At 36.3% G+C, this 19,268-nt stretch overlaps 1 protein-coding gene across 4 annotated transcripts in view; it reads right to left on the bottom strand.

Moving 5' to 3' along the window:
- Window positions 1–218: 218 nt before the first annotated feature.
- Window positions 219–19,268, bottom strand: part of BACH1 (BTB domain and CNC homolog 1) — a 56,268-nt gene continuing 37,218 nt past the window's right edge. For all 4 annotated transcript variants that reach the window (XM_058296142.1, XM_058296143.1, XM_058296144.1 and 1 more), the window contains one exon: window positions 219–3,798. In XM_058296142.1, coding sequence (XP_058152125.1) covers window positions 3,340–3,798 — 459 coding nt within the window. In that variant the 3' untranslated portion in view covers window positions 219–3,339. The remainder of the gene's footprint in view (window positions 3,799–19,268) is intronic.

Here is a 19,268-nt window from a genome sequence, read left to right as displayed (position 1 = left end):
CACTTAGGAGTAGTCTTACAGAATTTAAGTGTCAATTTCCCACCAACATCTAACACAGTACTGCTACATTTGAGTAAGCACATTAGGAAAAAAGTGAAAATTAAATACTATGCAAGTTTTCCTTTTAATGAAACATGGTCTTAATAGGACATGGATGTATCAGCTTAGTGGCTTTATTGCATTGATAGAAAAATTATGAAAGAAACAAAAAAAATCAATGGATGTTATTGTTTGTCTTTATTTTATGATCAGTATGCCATGTTTTACCATCATGGCTTAAAATTTTCATTTTGCCCAACAAGTTTCAAAGAAAAGTTTATTACATGCTTTAATAAAACATTTAAAATATTTACAAATGCAAAATAGATGTTTCATAACTGAAAAAATTTCACCTGAGAATTCATTATAACATTGCCACTTGTTTTGATTCTTTTTTCCCAAGTTGTTAATGTGGCTGAGTGACCACATGCAACCTGCATTGTCTATTGCATTAAATATATTTAATTCCTTATTTGCAACTGATTAAGCATTAAGCTTTAGTAATTATATTATGAAATTTACAGATGGAGAGCTGAGATTATATTCATATTGATTCTGAATATGATTTAACAAATTATTTGCCATAGCTACAGAATTTAAATAAGGGAAGAAAACATATTTAAAGGGTAATGTTATTTTACTGAATTAGACAATAACAGCTTTTTAAAATTCATCAAGCATTGAGAAGACCAGTTCATAAAATAAGGAACAATGATCATGTAAATATGCAATGTACAAACTGAAAATAGTCTTTTCAAAATTCTGCATGAAGGAAAAGGTATACACTGTATACCCATAATCCTGTCATTTGTCTTTGGCAGCCTCAAAAGAAAGTTATCAACTTAAAACAAATTTTCTTAGAAAAAACTTCCTTAGAAGTTAATGTTAAAGTAGGCAGAAATGTGTAATGCTATGCAATATATAGAAAACTTCCCACCTTATGGCCAAAAGACAAAGTATTTTCTCTCTATCTGTCCATTTGTATTACAACTTGAAAATCATGTGGGTATGAGGTAGTGTAGTTACTTGGATTACACATGCTGGTTATTAAAAGTAATGCTATATTTTAAGAAATATTACACTTGGCCAATACTCAGAATATCATTAAAATAAATCCCTTTAATATTAAACTGTTTATATGTGAAGAGAAATTTAAACCAAGTGCCTTAAAAATCATATTTAAACTCTTGACAAGTAGGTTTTACCATAAAATAGTAAGTAACCTTCCAAAGCAGATATTTACAGTAGCAATTAAAGTAAAAGATTATTTGACATTTCCACATACATAAACTGATATGACAAACAGCTGAGTGTACAATGAGGTAGGAAATCAAGGATTCCATTGGCTTGTGTAAGATTTTACATTTTGTAAACCAGGAAAGTTATTGTATTATTTTATATTGTGAAGTTGAAAATCAAAATTAAAAGTATCAAAGAAGTAACTACTTGGGGATATTTACACACAATTCTTTTGTAAAAGGATACACATTTATCATAGAATTATCCATTCTCCCTGACAAATTCTTGAATGTATTTAGGAAAGCCTCTAGAAAATAAACAAGCCCAACTAGCTTCCTCTTAGAAGAACTAAGTTAAAAACAGAGCTTACATACACACCACTGAAAATATACTAGAAATATCCTTCCTGCCAAAGCCCTCCCCTGCCCATCAACAAGGGTAACATTTGACAAATAACTCTGAAATATCATGACTGGCCCCCCTATACTTTCATGGCAATTGCCTAGTTGTTTCTGACTCATTCAGACTCGGCAAACTGCTGCTTCTCATCACATAGGCCACACGGACCCCTTCTCAGGTGCCGTCTATGAAGTGTCTCTTTCAGGTGTCTGATCTTGGTGAAATGAAGTACTTTCTAATTCAAACACTACTTTCTACCCTTTAAAACTGGGCTCTGCAAATGTTTGTTTGCATAAGCATAATGTTTTATTTTGTTTTTTTTTCAATCGTTGAGGGTCCATAGCTTTCATCTGACATTCACACAGGTTTGTAACACCAAAATGGCTAAGAACCACACTGTAGGATGTTATGGGGTAGGTGCTCAGGTGATAAAAACTACATTTTAGGACAGGAATGGATAAACACAAAGACTGATTTTAAAATGCCCAAGGCAAAATGTTTTTTGTGCCCTTATACCACATCAGATAGGGGGAAGGGAATAAGGATTAAATCTGAGTTCCAAATTCAAAACCACAATGAAACAAGATCTACTTTTCTTTACATTTCATCCCTATTTCACAAACCTGTGCAGTGTTATAGATAATATTTTAATCTACAATAATGCTTTTCACAAGTTAGCCACAGGACTTCAAAAAAAGGGTGGAAAAACATACAAAATCCTGGTATTTATAAGCAATTTTCTTCGCCCCTGATGTTTGGTTTTCTTGCATTGGTGAGCTTGGGTGGAAAGGTAAAGAGCCTCGTACTTTGGTAAGCTCTCCAGGATTCTAGAGAAGCTAAGAGAATGCTGACAATGCATTTACTCATGGCCCTTGTATCCCGAGTCTTATTTCTTCTTCCAAAGGGACAAGAATGTTAGGAAATGGAAAGACTGTGATGGGCCCGGATACGGTAGAGATTGAGGAGAAAAAAGAAAAGAAGGAAAATGATATAATACTTATCTACTGTGCAGTTAGTATTTCTGAAGTTGATACTGAGGAGGAGCAGAAGCTCCCACATTAGGCCAACCACCTGCCCCTGCTTAATAAATATTTCCAGAGTATTTTAAAAGTCACAATGAAGTCCAACCAACCTCTGGTTTTAGTAGGAGCTGAAGAGTAAAGCTCTAGGCTTCAGGCAAGATGATGCTTTTATTTTTCACACTGCAGTTCTACACAAATATTCCCAGCGGCCCAAACCCTACTTCTCAGCAGAACAGAACTCTATCAACATTGCTAGGAGAGGATATCCCTTAAACCAGTATGTTGTAAAAAGATCAAATTATTAAACTCAGGCTGTTAAATTGTTGCTTGACGTGCTAGTTTTCATTTGCATATTTCATTTGAATACCGGGATGAGTTATTACTAACAGTTATTATGCTTTACATGAGTTTTAACGGCTGACTACATTTCACATATGATTTTTCAGTACCCAGGAGGCAATTCATATCTTGCAAAAATCAAGAAGTCAGAGTTGACCTAAGAGAAATTCTGTTAACAACAAACTACCGGTAAAAAAAGAAAAACACAATATGGTTAAGAGACGATGATTGTACTAGGCTTTGAAGACAATGCCAACACTTCAGTAGAAAATCAGAAGGGCTGAAGGAAGTGAACGCAAGTTTACTCATCAGTAGTACATTTATCAGTCATCTGCTGACAGAAATCTGAGATCCCGCCACTCTGACGACACTGTTCCACAAGGCCCACTTGGTCAGGGGTAGCTGTGGAAGTCGGACATGACTCCTGTCCCCGCTCACAGCCAGGCTCGCATGTTCCTCTCACACTGGGATAGCAAGGACTTTGCTCACTGGAAGGTGGCCCAACTGGAGGCCCTTCAGGTAAACTAAAAATTGATGGCAATGCAAGTTCCCCATCAGGAGTACTTTTTTCTTTTTCGGAAATTAAAAACGAAAGTGGGCAATCTGAGGCTGAGTACTTAGCGAGTATCTGTATTTGTTCTTGACTTAGAGCCGCTTCTTTACAGACTTGCTGGCAAAGTCCAGTCAAGTTCTGCTTCGTCTCACCCAGAGTTGACAAAATGTGATCTCTTTCCTTCAGCAAGCTCTCCTTTTCATTTTGCTGCGAAAGGGGGAAAGAGAACACAATGACTTGTGATTTATTAGCTCCGTACCCAATTAAGATGATCAAACATTCACATCTGCAGCATCTTCTCATTAAATAAAATCACATGAAATTTTTCAAGTCAATTCAGATCTATAGTAAGTACCACAGCCCTCATCCAAAACCCCTCATTCAAAACACCTGCACTAGATGGATAGTGGAATTCAGAATTTCTTCGATTTTAGAAAAATAACATGCAATTCCCCTAGCAGAGTCTCGGCCGATACCTCACAAATCAAACACTTCTGAATGACAGTTTGAAGACATGTTAAAATATCAAATAATGAATGCACAAAGTAAGGTAAGTGAAGACTCATGTAGGCTAATATTAGTTTGAGTCAGGTCTTTTGGCCAAAAGAGTTTGTGATGAGCTCATATGATTTTCAGAGCTTTTTGGATTCAGGGACTGCAGATAAAGGAATGTAGATTTAACATTTTGAATGGAATACCAAAAAACAGTATCTTCTTAAGTACAGTGAACATAGTTTGAGTACGCAGACTCAAATCTTTGCAAAAGTCTACTTACAATGACTGGCATTTGTTGAGCGTTGACTTTGTGCAGATATTGTGCTAAATGTTTTCAAATATGCAATTCCAGATGTATAATCTATAGGACTCTGTCAATTAAGTAATACTAAACCCTTTTATAGATGGGACTCAGAGTTCAAACATGTCCAGAGCCAGAAAACTGGTGTGTGAGTTATTAAGTATGAAAGATATTGGGGGGTGTTTTGTGTTTGTTAATTATTTTTGTTAAAATAATACTATTATTATAAAATTTTACCTTTATAGGAAATTCCATCCCAGAAATGTTTTCAAAAGTTCTTTCTGCTTCCTGCCTTTCTACCCATTGACTCTTCTTGCTGCAGACAGCATGTCTTTTTCTATCATTATCCCATTTCAAGCTTTCTATTCTACCATTTTAGTGCTTCTAATCTAATATAAGCTAGGACACCAAATAAACAAGTTGTTTATAACATAAGTGTAAATAAATTTTGATTGATGGTCAAAGGTTTCTCTTGTTAAATTTAGGACTACTCTCTTGGCAACTCAGAGGTCTTGTTCTGCTTGTTGGCAGGTTCTGGGGAGTTGAGGTTGCCAGTTAACATTTCAGTGGGTTATTTCATAGTGCTAATCTATAAATGCCATCCTTTAAATAGATTCTTTTCTGGAACAAAAGTAGCTAAAAGGGTAAAAGGAACTTTGCTCTATACAAAAGTAGTTATGTTTTATAAAAAGTGTTCCTTAAAAATTGTGTGTAAATCCAATTACTGGTAATTTGTTTTTAAATAGTTTAAGGTGATCTAATATTTCTGAGAAATTATGTAATGAAATACTAATTTTTTTATTAGAACACATTTCCCAAGTTATTTAATTTTTACACAATAATTTTTTGTTTAGAAAAAATAGGTGTGTCAAGAATGTATATGTGTGTAAGCAAGATCAATGTTCAGCGAGTATATTTTTCTTAAGGTAAGTTTGTCAGTTTTAGCCTTTTGATAAATGCACATTTTTCTTACAGAAAGTTTAGTAACTGTAGTTCTGATAAAAATGAGTCTGCAGTATCTAGAAGGTGAGAACAGTGTAATTACTACTTGCCCAGAGAAGGAATATATTTAATAAAATTAAGCACCCACTTGGTTTTTATGGCGTCTCAAAAGTCCATCCAAATGAGAACAGAAACAAAGCTTTTAGAAGAAAGTAAGAAATGTCTTTCCCCAGTAAGAGCAATATTCAGCTATGGATTTATCAAAGTTGCAATGATTGTCTATAGACAAAATCACAATTGCTGGTTGGTCTTTTAAATTAAATCTTGTTAAGCAAAGGAATGCATATTTGAACTTCCTCCCAGAAATTAAAAACCACTGCTTAATCTGCAAATACTATGAAGATTACAAATATTTTATAACTCTGCATCTTTATATAAAATCCATATGATCTTGTAATATTCTCACCACTCTCTCCCCACAAGAAAAGGATGTCATTATGTACTTTCACAGTAGGTCCCATGCAAGACAGATTGATTCTTTTCAACAACTAAAACCAGCAGATACAGTCCTAGAATGCTACCAGGAATAAGTCTATAAATGAAATGCTCCCATCTGTTCCTCTGCACTTTAAACTAACTACTACAAACTAAATTTTCAGGCAGTTAGCTGATTTTTCCATTTGACTCTTATTTTAAAAAACAAATTTACTATAGTTAAATAAATAAGAGTAATTCAATTTAATTACTTCATGGTATCATTACTAAAAGATACTTCCCAAACATATTTGCTAAGTGTCCTGCTACCAATTTCTGCAATAAATTTTAAGGTTCTTATAAAGCAACTGAATAAATCATAAGTTTGAAATGCTGTGGTTTTAATCATAGAAATTCTAAAAATGAATAAATTTAGTGTTCTGATACCATTCTGCATTTTATGCCAACAATACCACTTACATCAAAATCCACATTTTCAACTGCTAGCATACAATATTCGTTCAAATAAAAGAAGTTAAAAAAAAAAAAGATTCCAAATATATATTTGCTCACCCAAAAAAGAAAAGGAGTAGAAGAGTTTGGCACCAAAGGGGTCATATGATAGTGACAGTTTATTTTACAGCAAAGACTACCCACTGCTAGCAACTGGAGATGTACAAATAGCCCCTAAAAATATGAATTAAAATGCTCAATTTCACTCATAAGAGAAATAAAAGTTGCCAAGAAATACCAATTCCCACCCATTAGCTTTGAAAAACTCCAGAATCTGATGACAAACTTTTGGCTGAGGCTGTGTAGAAATAGACATACGTGTACTGCTGGTGGGAAGGCAATATGGTACAACCTCATGGAGGGGAACCCATTAACACCTAACAAAATTACATGTCTTTACCCTTGATCCAACAACCCCACTTCTAGTAATGTATCCCAAAGATACATCTCCTTAAATGTGAAAAACACAATGCACAAATTATTCACTGTAGCATACCAAATGTCCATCAGTAAGAGACTGGTTTGAATGAACTGTGTTACTGTCACAGCTGAGTATGACAGAGCTCTCAAAGAACGACAGCCTCTTAGAACCAATCAAAATATTTCCTAGAAATCTATCCATAAGTGAAATAAGTACAAAACAGTATATAAAGAAAAGAAAACAAGAATACAAATAAAATATTAACCTGTTTTTCAAAAAAGGAAATGCACACATGAAAAAGAAAAATCTCCAGAAACTAATAAAAATGGTCAACTGTAGGAGGTGGTTACAAGTAGGGTAGAGGAGGAGGGATGGGATCCAAACTTTGGAATATCCCCTTTTTCATACATAGTTTTAACTTTTGAACTTATAAATGTTTTACATATTCAACAATTAACCCTAAATTTAAAATGTAAAGAGCAAATGCTAATGACAAATATAAATTAACTTAGTAGAATATTAAATTGGTAACATAGAGAAATAATTATTTCAAATAACTTCTGAACTTTAACCTTTAGTACTCTGAGACAAAAAAAGCAAAGAAATCTTCAATTTTACTCAATATGTTTATTGTTAATAGTAATGGTTACACTGTAATTTTATGACTAATTCATATATACTTAGGATAAAATACACAATAAGTAGATAAATGTAATTAGGAGCTGAAATTTTCCCTGTAATTGAAAAGAGATACACTATAAATTTATTAAAGAGGCAAAGATAAAAATTCAACAGTTTGACTGAAAATAATCTACATGAACTCAAGAGTTCTAAAAATATTTTGAAATTTCTACTAAAGCATAAACTACGTATTGAATGAACGTATGATTTTACACACATACACACATTCATATTTCCTAGCTCTGTGCACTGAAAGGGCCCACGGACTATCACTCCAGCAGCTAACATGAGCACACCTGGCACCTGGATCTTACCTTCTAAATTCCAAGACCCCCTAAAAGAAACCAAGGATAAATGGGACTAAAAAGAGACCAAGACCAATCAAATGGGGTTAGAAAGAGACCAAGACCCAACCAATAGGGGCAGAGAGAGACCAAGATCAAGGCTCTTTGGAGAAATGGGTTTTCCAAAGTTTGGGACAAGAGAAGTACAAGGTGACCTTATGACATGCTGTTATACTAGAAGGTGCAGAAGCACAAATGGGGTCATGATAAAAGGACACAGCAGAAACTTTGAAAGGACTCTTCCTGGCCAAATATGAAAAAAAAGTCAATATCTAAAAGGCTAATAACTATTATTGATTCTAACAACTTAAATTAGAAAAACTCAATTCATGAGTGATATTAACAGGGGGCAAGAAGGAGGAGAAAGAAAAAGGAGGGAAAGTTCCTTTTACAGAAGAATTCCAGCTGTAAGTGTAGGTGGAATGACAGAAATAGAAAAATCACTATTTTGCAATCTCCGTGGTAAAGTCCATCAACAGATGCAAAAATGAAACAAAGAATTTAAGTGTACTGGGGAAACAGGATATTCACAAAGTGCCTAAGAAACATCCCCAGATTACTGAGCAATTACAAAGATGAAATGTAACTTCTAAAAGGAAGAAATCTAGGAACACCCACCCACCCAGGTGGAACCCCTGACATTGTTTGCCTTCCTAGGTGATGCAATATGAAGGACACACTACCACCAATGAATGTTTAATCTCAATCCAAACAACTCAAACTCTTTCCCATTTATGGGAAATAGAGTCATTGGAAGAATGAGTTAACACTATGAGGAAACAATGAGACAAAAATTAATGGCAGGACATTTTATAAGAAATCTAGAATCCTCAAAGGTATTACTAGGAAAAAAAGGAGGACTTGCTCTAGATCAAGAGACTAAAAAGACATGACAAAAAAATGTGATAACTGGAACTTAGTTTGAAAAAAAAAAAAGCAGCTATGAAAGATACTTGGGGAATGATTAGTGTTATCTAAATAAGGACTACATATAATACTGAATTTTCTCAGGTGTAATAAAGCTATAAGATATGTGTAAGAATGTCTATTTTTAGGAGATGCATTTATTTAAGCATTTAGAGATGAAATGTCATAATGGTATAACTTTCAAATGATTCAGAAAATAAAAGGAAAGCAGAGATAAAGGAAAGATAGCAAGACAGGAAAAACATGTGAGACTAAGGGATAACAGACCTAGGCCAATCAACTGAGGTAAGAAAGAGACCAAGACCCAACCAATAGAGGCAGAGAGAGACAAAGAACAAGCAGCCAACCAATAGGGCAGGAAGACAGGCAGACAGGATGGGGTAGAGTGAGATAAGAGCAGAGAAAGAGAAAAAGGCCAAGACTGAAAGACCAAGAGAGATGGAAAGAGAGAAAAGCAAATATAGCAAAAGGCCAACAATTGTTCAATCTAGGTGGAAAGTTTGTGGTTGTTTCTGGTACCACTCATTTAACTTTTCTAAAAGCTTGATTTTTTTTTTTTTTTTTAGAAAAAAGGAGAAGGGAAGAAGGATAAATCTCAAGAAAAAATGAAAATACAAAAACCAGGCTTCCTATGAGACTATGAGTATTTTATTGGCAAGGGCTGTATTCATCTCTGATTTCCTGTACCTCGTACTATATTTAATATATAGTGACAAACAGATCCTTATAGAAAGAATAGAGAACCACATTTCATTAAAATATAACAACTAACATTTACTGAGCACTAAACATGTACCAGGCAATGCAAAAAGCTTTCCATCCCTGGTCTCATTTGATACTTGCATCTACCCTGAGTTAGATACTGTTCTTATACCCATTTTTACAGATGAGAGAGTAATTTCCCAGGCCATACAGCTAACAAGTGGGCAGGTAGGATTTCCAGCCATGTGACTCCAAAGCCAATTGTCTGGCCTATGTTCTAGTGCAGTGGGTTCTAAAGTTTATTGTGCAGAAGAATTACCTGGGGAACTTTTACAAAACACATGTTCCAGGGACCTACCCACAAAGCTAAGATGGGACTAAGGTATGTCCATCTTTAAAGAAGACCCCCATATATCTCTATATTAGTCAGCCAAAGGGGTACTAATAATACTAATAATAAATACCATAAATCTATTGGCTTTTATAAAGGGTATTTATTTGGGGTAGAAGCTTATAGTTACCAGGCCATAAAGCATAAGTTACTTCCCTCACCAAAGTCTTTTGCCACGTGCTGAAGCAAGATGGCTGCCGACATATGCAAGGGTTCAGGATTCCTGTGTTCCTTTCTTCCTGGGACTTGATTCTCTCCAGGTTCAGGGTCCCTCTTTTCTCAGGGCTCCTCTCTTCTCAGGGTTTGCTTCTCTCCAGGCTCAGGGTTCTTCTCTTCCTGGGCCTTGCTTCTCTTTCCTCACAACCAAGCTCCTCTGTGTGCTTACTTTCTGGATCTCCAGCTCATGACTCCAGCATCAAAACTCCAGCATCAAAACTCCAACTCTGTCCTTTGCTATGTCTTTTATCTGTGAGTCCCCACCCTCCAAGGGGCAGGAACTCAATACCCTACTTGACGTGGCCCAATCAAAGCCCTAATCATAATTTAATCACACCCAGGTACAGACCAGTTTACAAACATAATCCAATATAGATTTTTGGAATTCATGAACCATATCAAACTGCTACAACCTCTGATGCAACAGTACACAGACCAGACCACATTTCAAAAAGTACAGGTCTTGAGCATCACAGAGTGACAGGGCAGGTTATAAAAAGGCCTGTCAGGATATGCTGGGGGGTAACAGCACGTGATAGGTGGTACAGCCAGCAGAATATGCTGGTTGTAGACAGAGCAGGTTAATGTATGACACAGTAATACAATCTTTGCCACAAAGTGCAAAATGCTAAAGATAAATGAAGTTGTTTGATTTCTGTACCATATTAATGGATAAGGGAGGTAAAACAAAGCTGACCCTGAGCTGTAAAGGTCTGTGAATACTCTGATCTCTGATCACTTATTATTACTTAACATCAGTCACCAATAGTTGAATCCCTTCTAAGAGAAATAAATTTCTTTAAAATTTTTTCTTAAAACAAAGGGAGACTTCCAGGAAACTGGTGTTGAAGTAGGGAGGCAGAATTTGACCCTCTCACAAAAAAAAGCAGAGAGAAGGCAGGGACCTATCTAAATGGGTTGCTCTGGATATATTTATAATGGGAGGTGCTCTGAGTAATCTAGGAGGGTACTGGAAAGGTAAAGAGGCCAAAGGAAAACTGAGTGGCTCACCCCTGTGGCTGGAAATGGCATATATGCATATATATCCCACCCTCAGGGCAAGTAGCCTCAGTGGAGTCACCAGCTTGCTACTGCCAATGGACTGGAAGGGGTATTCCCTGGGAGGAGGAGGGTGCAAAGTGGTTTCTTTGAGGTGAGTTTGGCCAGCTGAGCCCCCTTTGAATCTCCAAAGGGGCCACAACCCAATGGGAAAGGGGAGGAGGGATTTACTGAGGCAGGCTGTCACACCTAGAGAGTGAGAGAAACCAGATTAGAGTGGGGATGGGGACCTGTACCTAATCAGCAAGACTCTAGCAAACTGCAGAAGTCAAAAACACCCAAGGGAAAGTAGACAGATAGCTTTCTGAAGCCTAATTAACTTAAGGTGATAATTTAGCTCAGTGGAGGAATTCCCACTGTGCATACAGGAGACTCCTATTTCGAGTCCAATCCGGGTTATCAGGCATCCAGCTGATACCTTCTGACAGGGAACATATAGGAATTCTTTTTGTTTTAGGCTTTATTGGATATATTATTTTTTTTAAAAAAAGGTTCCCTCCCTTCTTTTTTTCTTTTCCTTATTTTACTTGCAAAAACCCGGTACATCACCTGAAGAGGGCAGGCTGCAGGGTGAATGACTGATGAACACCAGCAGCTGAGAAGCTCCTCAAGGGCCTAAGAGGGAAGGTTATTTATTGTTGGTGGGGTTTTTTGCTAATGTTTTTTTTAGTTGTTGCTGTTTTGTTTCTTGTTTGTTGTTCCCCTTCTTTGTTCCCCTCCTTTTTTTCCCTCTATTACCAATTTTTTTTAACCTATGTTATTTCTTTTCTTTCCTGCATTTTTCTATCTTCTGTTTTCTGTTGTTTCTCTATCATTCCACCTCTTTGTTTGGTCATCATATTTTTTGTTGTTTTTCTCTCTCTCACTCTTTTTTCTGTTTTTTCTTTCTTCTTTTTTCTTTTCCTCTCTAATCATCATTCCAACCTTTTAATTCATTTTATATACTTTTCCCTATTTTGTTTCTCATTTTCCCTATTTTGTTTCTCATTTTTTCTATTCCACTTTTTAATTCCTATTTGACTCGTTATGATTTTTTACTCCAATTAATTACTTATTTTCATAGGTCTTACATGGCTCCCCTTCAACCATTTTTATTATTATTACTATTATTCTTTTTCTCTTACTCTTTCCTTTTCTCTGGTCTTAATTTTTTTTTCAAGGGAACACAGACAACAGCAAGGAAATAGAAAAAGAGGAATGAAGTGTCAAAGTGAAACCTTACCACACACACAAAACAACAACAAAATAAAGCCCAAGAGTAGAAAGAGAAGTTAATCAACTAAATATACCCATCAAGATAAACAGATGCCTAGACACCAACAAAAAATTATAAGCCATATGAAGAAATAGGAAAACATGGCCCTGTTTAACAAACAAACTAAAAAACAGGAAGAGACGCAGAACATGTAACAACTAATCAGAGATGTCCAAACAAATATCGTGAATCAACTTAATAAAGTGAAGGAAGAGATTAATGATATTAAGACAACACTGGGAGAACATACCGAAGAAACTGCAGGCATACATAAAAAGAAAATGGATATCATGGTGATGAATGGCACAATACAAGAAATCAAAAATACACTGGAAGCACATAACAGCAGATTTGAACAGGCAGAGAAAAGAATCAGCAACATGGAAGACAGTATATCTGAAATCAGACAGATAGTAGAACAGATAGATAAAAAGATAGAAAAAAAATCCAGCAGGGACTTAGGGATGACAACATCCCTAAGAATGACAACACAAAACTCACAAACATATGCATTACAGGCATTACAGAGGGAGAAGAATAGGGAAAGGAAGCAGGAGTGTTGGAGGAAATAATGGCTGAAAATTTCCCAACTCTATTGAGGGACATGGGCGTACATGTCCAGGAAGCACAGAGTACCCTAAACAGTATAAATCCTACCCCAAGACATATACTTGTCAAACTGTCCAATGCTCAAGACAAAAAGAGAATACTGAAAGCAGCAAGAGAAAAGAGATCCATCACATACAAGGGAAGCTCAATAAGATTAAATGCTGATTACTCATCTGAAACCATGGGGTAAGAAGGCAGTGATATGACATACTTAAGGTACTAAAAGAAAAAAAAAAAACTTCCAACCAAGAATCCTCTATCCAGCAAAGCTGGCATTCAAAAATGAAGGAGAATTCAAAATATTCACAGATAAACAGAAACTAAGAGAGATTGTTAATGAGATAGCTGCCATTCAAGAAATACTAAAGGGAGTTCCACAAGTTGAAAGGAAAAAATCAGGAGAGAGGGAGTTCAAGGTGAATGTAAGAATAAAATGATAAAGAGAAATATAAACAGTATATGGCATACATAAACCTAAAGAAAATACGGCTAATGTATGTAATTCCTTGACAGTAATAGCATTAATGTTAATGGCTTAAACTCTCCAATCAAGACATACAGACTGGCAGAATGGACAAGGAAATATGAACCATTTATGCTCTCTACAAGATACTCAACTTAGACCCAGGGAAACAAGGAAGCTAAACATGAATGGTGGGAAAACAATTGTACATGCAAACAATAACCAAAAAAGGGCAGGAGTAGCTATACTACTTTTGGACAAAACGGACTTAAAATGAAAAACTATTCTAAGAGACAAAGAAGTTCACTATATATTATTAAAAGGGGTAGTCTATCAACAAGAATGAACAACGTAAACATTTGTGTACCTGACCAGGGTACCTCAAAATATACGAGGCAAACACTGAAAAAACTAGGTGGAGAAATACATGTCTCTACAATTATAGTATGGGGCTTTAATATACCATTATCACCTTTAGACAAAACATCTTGACAGAGAATCAGTAAAGAAACTAAGACCTTGAATAATACATTAGCATATCTAGATCTAATAGACATACACAGAACATTACACCCAAATACAGCAAGATATACATTCTTCTCAAGTGCACATGGATTCATTCTCCAGGATAGACCACATGCTAGGGCACAGGACATCTCTCAATGAATCAGAAAGACTGAATTATACCAAATAATTTCTCTGACCTCAATGGAATGATGCTGGGAATCAGTAAGGGCCAGAGAATCAGATTAGGCACAAAGATATGGAAGTTAAGCAACACTCTCTTAGACAAACATTGGGTCAAGGAAGAAATCACAAAAGAAATCAGTTAACTACCTTGAAACGAATGAAAACACCAACACAATGTATCAAAACCTACGGGATGCAGCAAAAGCAGTGCTAAGAGGGGAATTCATAATAATAAATGCCTATATTAAAAAATAAGAAAGAGTTAAATTCAAAGACTTAACTTCACACCTGGAAGAATTAGAAGAACAAACCCCCAAGGAAGTAGAAAGAAGCAAATAACAAAGATTAGAGCAGAACTAAATGAAACTGAAAATAAGAAAGCACTGGAAAAAATAAACAAAACCAAAATCTGGTTCTTGAGGAGATTAATAAAATTGACAAACCCTTAGCTAGACTAACAAAGAAAAAAGAGAGAAGATACAAATACATAAAATATAAAAAAGAGGAAGGGGTTATCATTACCGACCCCACAGAAATAAAGAGTATCATAAGAGGATACTTGAAAAATTGTATGCCAACAAGACGGACAATTTAGAGGAAATGGACAAATTCTTGGAAACACTCAGCAGCCTGCATTATGAAAGAAGAAACTAATGAACTCAACAGACCAATCACAAGTAACAAGATTGAATAGTCATCAAAAACCTCCCAACTATGAAGAGTCCAGGACCAGATTGGTAGATTCACAAATGAATTCTACCAAATATCCCAGAAAGACTACTAATCTTCCTTAAACTCTTCCAAAAAGAAAAGTGGGGGGAACACTGCCTAACTCATTCTGTGATATCAAACATCACTCTAATACCAAAACCAAAAAAAGATGCCACAAGAAAGGAAAACCAGAGACCAATCTCTCTAATGAACCCAGATGCTAAAACCCTCAACAAAATACTTGCTAATCATATTCAACAACACATTACATGAATTGCATACCATGACCAAGTGGGTGTCATCCCTGGTATGCAAGGATGCTTCAACATAAGAAAATCAATCAATGTAATACACCACATAAACAGATCAAAAGAACAAAATCACAATACCATCTCTATTGATGCAGAAAAAGCATTCAACAAAATACAGCACCTTTACTGATAAAAACACTTCAACAGATAGGAATTGAAGGAAACCTCCTCAACATGATAAAGGGTATATAAATATAAAACCCACAGTTAACATCATATTAAATGATGAAATACTAAAAGCTTTCCCTCTAAGTTCTGGAACAAGACAAGGATGCCCATTGTCGCTGCTCTTATTTAACACCATGTTAGAAGTACTTGCTCAAGAACTTAGGCAAGAGGAAAATATAAAAGGGATCCAAATTGGAAAGGAAGATGTAAAAATTTCACTATTTGCAAATGACATGATCCGATACCTCGAAAGCCCTGAGAAATCTACAACAAAGTTTCTAGAGCATATAAATGGGTTCAGTAAAGTAACAGGTTATAAGATAAATATGCAAAAATCAGTAGCATTTCTGTACACCAATAATGAGCAACCTGAGAAGAAAATCAAGAAAAAAATCCCATTTGCAATGGCAACTAAAAAGAATCAAATATCTAGGAATTAATTTAACTAAAGATGTAAACGACTTGTACACAGAAAACTACACAACACGTATAAAGGAAATCAAAAAAGACCTAAATAATGGAAGAATATTCCCTGTTCATGGATAAGAAGACTAAACATCATTAAGATGTCTATCCTACCCAAACTAATCCACAAATTTAATGCAATCCCAATAAAAATTACCACAGCACTTTTTACTGAATTGGAAAAGCTAACTATAAAATTTATTTGGAAGAGCAAGGGGCCCTGAATAGCCAAAGACATATTGAGAAAGAAAAACAAAACTGGAGGAACCACACATTCTCACTTCCAAACATACTACAAAGCTACAGTGATCAAAACTGCATGATATTGGCACAAGGACAGACATACTGACCAATGGAACTGAATAAAAGTTCTAATCTAGATCCTCACATAAACCATCAACTGATATTCAACAAAGCCATCAAGCCCACTCAACTGGGAGAGAACAACCCAAGAGAACGACCTTGGAGAACTGGATATCCACATCTAAAAGAATGAGAGAGGAACACTATTTTACACCTTATACAAAAATTAACTCAAGATGGATCAAACACCTAAAGTGCCAAGACCTTAAAGATCTTGGAAGATAATGTAGGGAAGCATCTACAAGATCTTGTACTAGAAAATGGTTCCATGAATATTACACCCAAACCATGAGCAATGAAAGGAAAAATAGATAACGGGACCTCCTCAAAATTAAAAACTTTTGCAACTCAAAGGAGTTTGTCAAGAAAGTGAAAAGGCAGCATACTCAATGAGAGAAAATATTTGTTACCCTATATCTGTCAGGGGCCTAATATCCAGCATATATAAAGAAAGGCTATGCCTCAAAAATAAAAAGACAAACAATCCATTAAAAAAATCAGCAAGAAATGTGAATAGACACTTCTCCAAAGAATAAATACGAATGGCTAAAAAGTACATAAATACAAATGGCTCAATATCACTAGCTATTGGGGAAAATGCAAATCAAAACTAAAATGAGATATCATCTTACATCCATTAAACGGGTGGCTATTAAAAAAACAGAACTACAAGAGAGGATGTGGAGGAATGGGATCCCTTAGCCATTGCTGGGGGTAATGTAGAATGGTGTAACCATTGTGGAGGACAGTCTGGTGGTTCCTCAGGAAGCTAACTATATGATTGCCATATGATCAGCAATCCCGCTACTGGGCATATACTACCAACTGTGCTGAAATAAAAAGGACAAGTAGAAAAAATGAACAACTATAAGACAATAAATTAGATAACCTAAGTGAAAGGGACACATTCTTAGAAATACACAATCTAGTTACACTGCCAGGTACAAACTGAGAAGAACTGAAAGCAGGGACACAAACAAATAAATGCACACCAATGCTCAAAGCAGCACTTTACACTATTGCCAAAAGTTGGAAACAACCCAAATGTCCATCAACAGAGGAACTGATATGCCATCTCTGATATATACATACAATGGAATATTACTCAGCTGTAAGAAGGAATGCAGTATTAACACATGGGATAACCTGGATGAACCCTGAAGACCTTATGGTAAGTAAAGCAAGCCAGGCACTGAAGGACAAATATTACCTATCCTCACTGATATGAATGAAGCAAATTGAGCAGACTCACAGAGCTAGATTTTGGAAGAGAGATTTACAGGAGACAGAAAGGGAGTAGAGGGTTGTGAACCAATGCCAGTATGGGCAAAATCTGTGATAAGGTGGAAGGGTGAAGTTTTGCAGTGGATGGGCACGACAGTGTAGTGATGCTACTGGGCTGGGCGGTGCTGGCCTGTGAGAGGGTAGGTGGGGGGGATTTGCACTGTCCATGAAACTGGGGGCAGAGTCAGGGTAGGGAACAGATGAACTCTGGGGATTTGAAGTATGTGGTTGAAACTACAATGTTGAGAATGTTCTTTTGTTAAATAGGGCAGGGGAGGGTTACTGGTTTAGGGTGCTAATGTGGGGGGCATGTGTGACAGGGTACACCTGAGGCAGGCTTCTACTAGAGTGTATTTGAGTATTCATCCTGTCATAATGTGTGTAACAGTCAGTGGAGAGTCACATGATGAACAAGAAGGTGTTGGAATCCCATGCTGGGGAGTCCTGCTATGTTCTCAAATAGAGGGGAGGGAGTCTCCCGAGAGCGTAGGCAGCATCTAATAGTAGAGGACAAGCCAGTATGTCAAGCCTTCAATATTGTTGCAAGTAACTATGAATCTTGTTCTTCAAGGAGGGTCCCCAGGGGAGGGGGAGGGAGCAATAGAATAGATGGGGGAACATGGAACATTTTTGGGCATTGGAATTGTTTTACAAGATGGATAGAGGCCATGTTAAATTTTTTCAAAATTTATGAAAGTATACAGTCCAAAATGTAAACAATAATGTAAATCACTGACCATAATTAGTAGCAATACTTCAATATTTGTATATCGACTGTAACAAATATACCGCCCACATGTAAAATGTTATTAATAGGGGAGGGGAGAAAGGGGGAGGATATTGGGTACCTGGGAATCCCCTATATTTTGTACATGGCTTTCTGTAACCTAAAACTTCTTTGAAGATAAAATGAGAAAAATAAGACACTGGGGAATAAATGCAAGAAAATTCATTGTACATACAAGACAACAGATCTTATAGTGATGAAAGACATAGTGCCAAAATTTATTTTTTTAACTTTGTTTTTTAATTTCAAATTCTTTTTAATGTTTCATATTTTGTCTTTTTTAAAACTTTTTTTTTCTTATTAATTTTATTGTTATTTTGTTGGCTTCATATTTTAAAAAGTTTTGGATCACACAAGGGTTACCATTATGGAAGGGGAGGATCACTGGTATGGATGTCAGTGATAGGGGGATGCATGGGAGTAGGTTCACCTGGGGCATATTTATAAGGCATATGAAAGAGTTCAAGTGTTCATGGGGGCGGTGGACTTGGCCCAGTGGTTAGAGGGTGCAGCCTGCCCAGGCATGGCGCCGCACACACGGAAAGCTAACGCAGCAAGATGACGCAACAAAAAGAAATACGGGTTCCCGTGCCGCTGACAATAACAGAAGCGGACAAAGAAGAAGACACAGCAAAATGGACACAGAGAACAGACAAGCGGGGGGAGATAGATAAATAAATAAATCTTTAAAAAAAAAGTGTTCATGGGGCATTGTCACGGTGGGTGGAGCTCCACACAATAACCAAAAGAATATTCAATTCCCATCCTGGAGAACTCTGCCACATTCACTAAGGGGACAGCAAGAATACCCCGAGTACAGGGGCAGTGACAAGTTAAGTCCGGCTAATCGACAGGCCCTTGATATCGATGACAGTATTTATAAACCTTTTCTTTTGACATTGAAACGTAGCCTAGTACTACAGGTTGCTTAAGAGTTACCTCCTGAGAGTCTCCTTGTTGCTCAAATGTGGCCTCTTTCTAAGCCAAACTCAGCATATAAATGCATTACCTTTCCCCCCGGGTGTGGGAGATGACCCCCAGGGATGAGCCTCCCTGGCAAGCACCAACTAGCAGTGCACCTGGAAAAAGACCTTGATCAAAAGGG

This window comes from Dasypus novemcinctus, chromosome 4 (assembly GCF_030445035.2).
Source record: "Dasypus novemcinctus isolate mDasNov1 chromosome 4, mDasNov1.1.hap2, whole genome shotgun sequence".
Classification (NCBI taxonomy): domain Eukaryota; kingdom Metazoa; phylum Chordata; class Mammalia; order Cingulata; family Dasypodidae; genus Dasypus; species Dasypus novemcinctus.
Note: the sequence above shows the minus strand (reverse complement) of the source record. Positions and strands in the feature narration are given on the sequence as shown.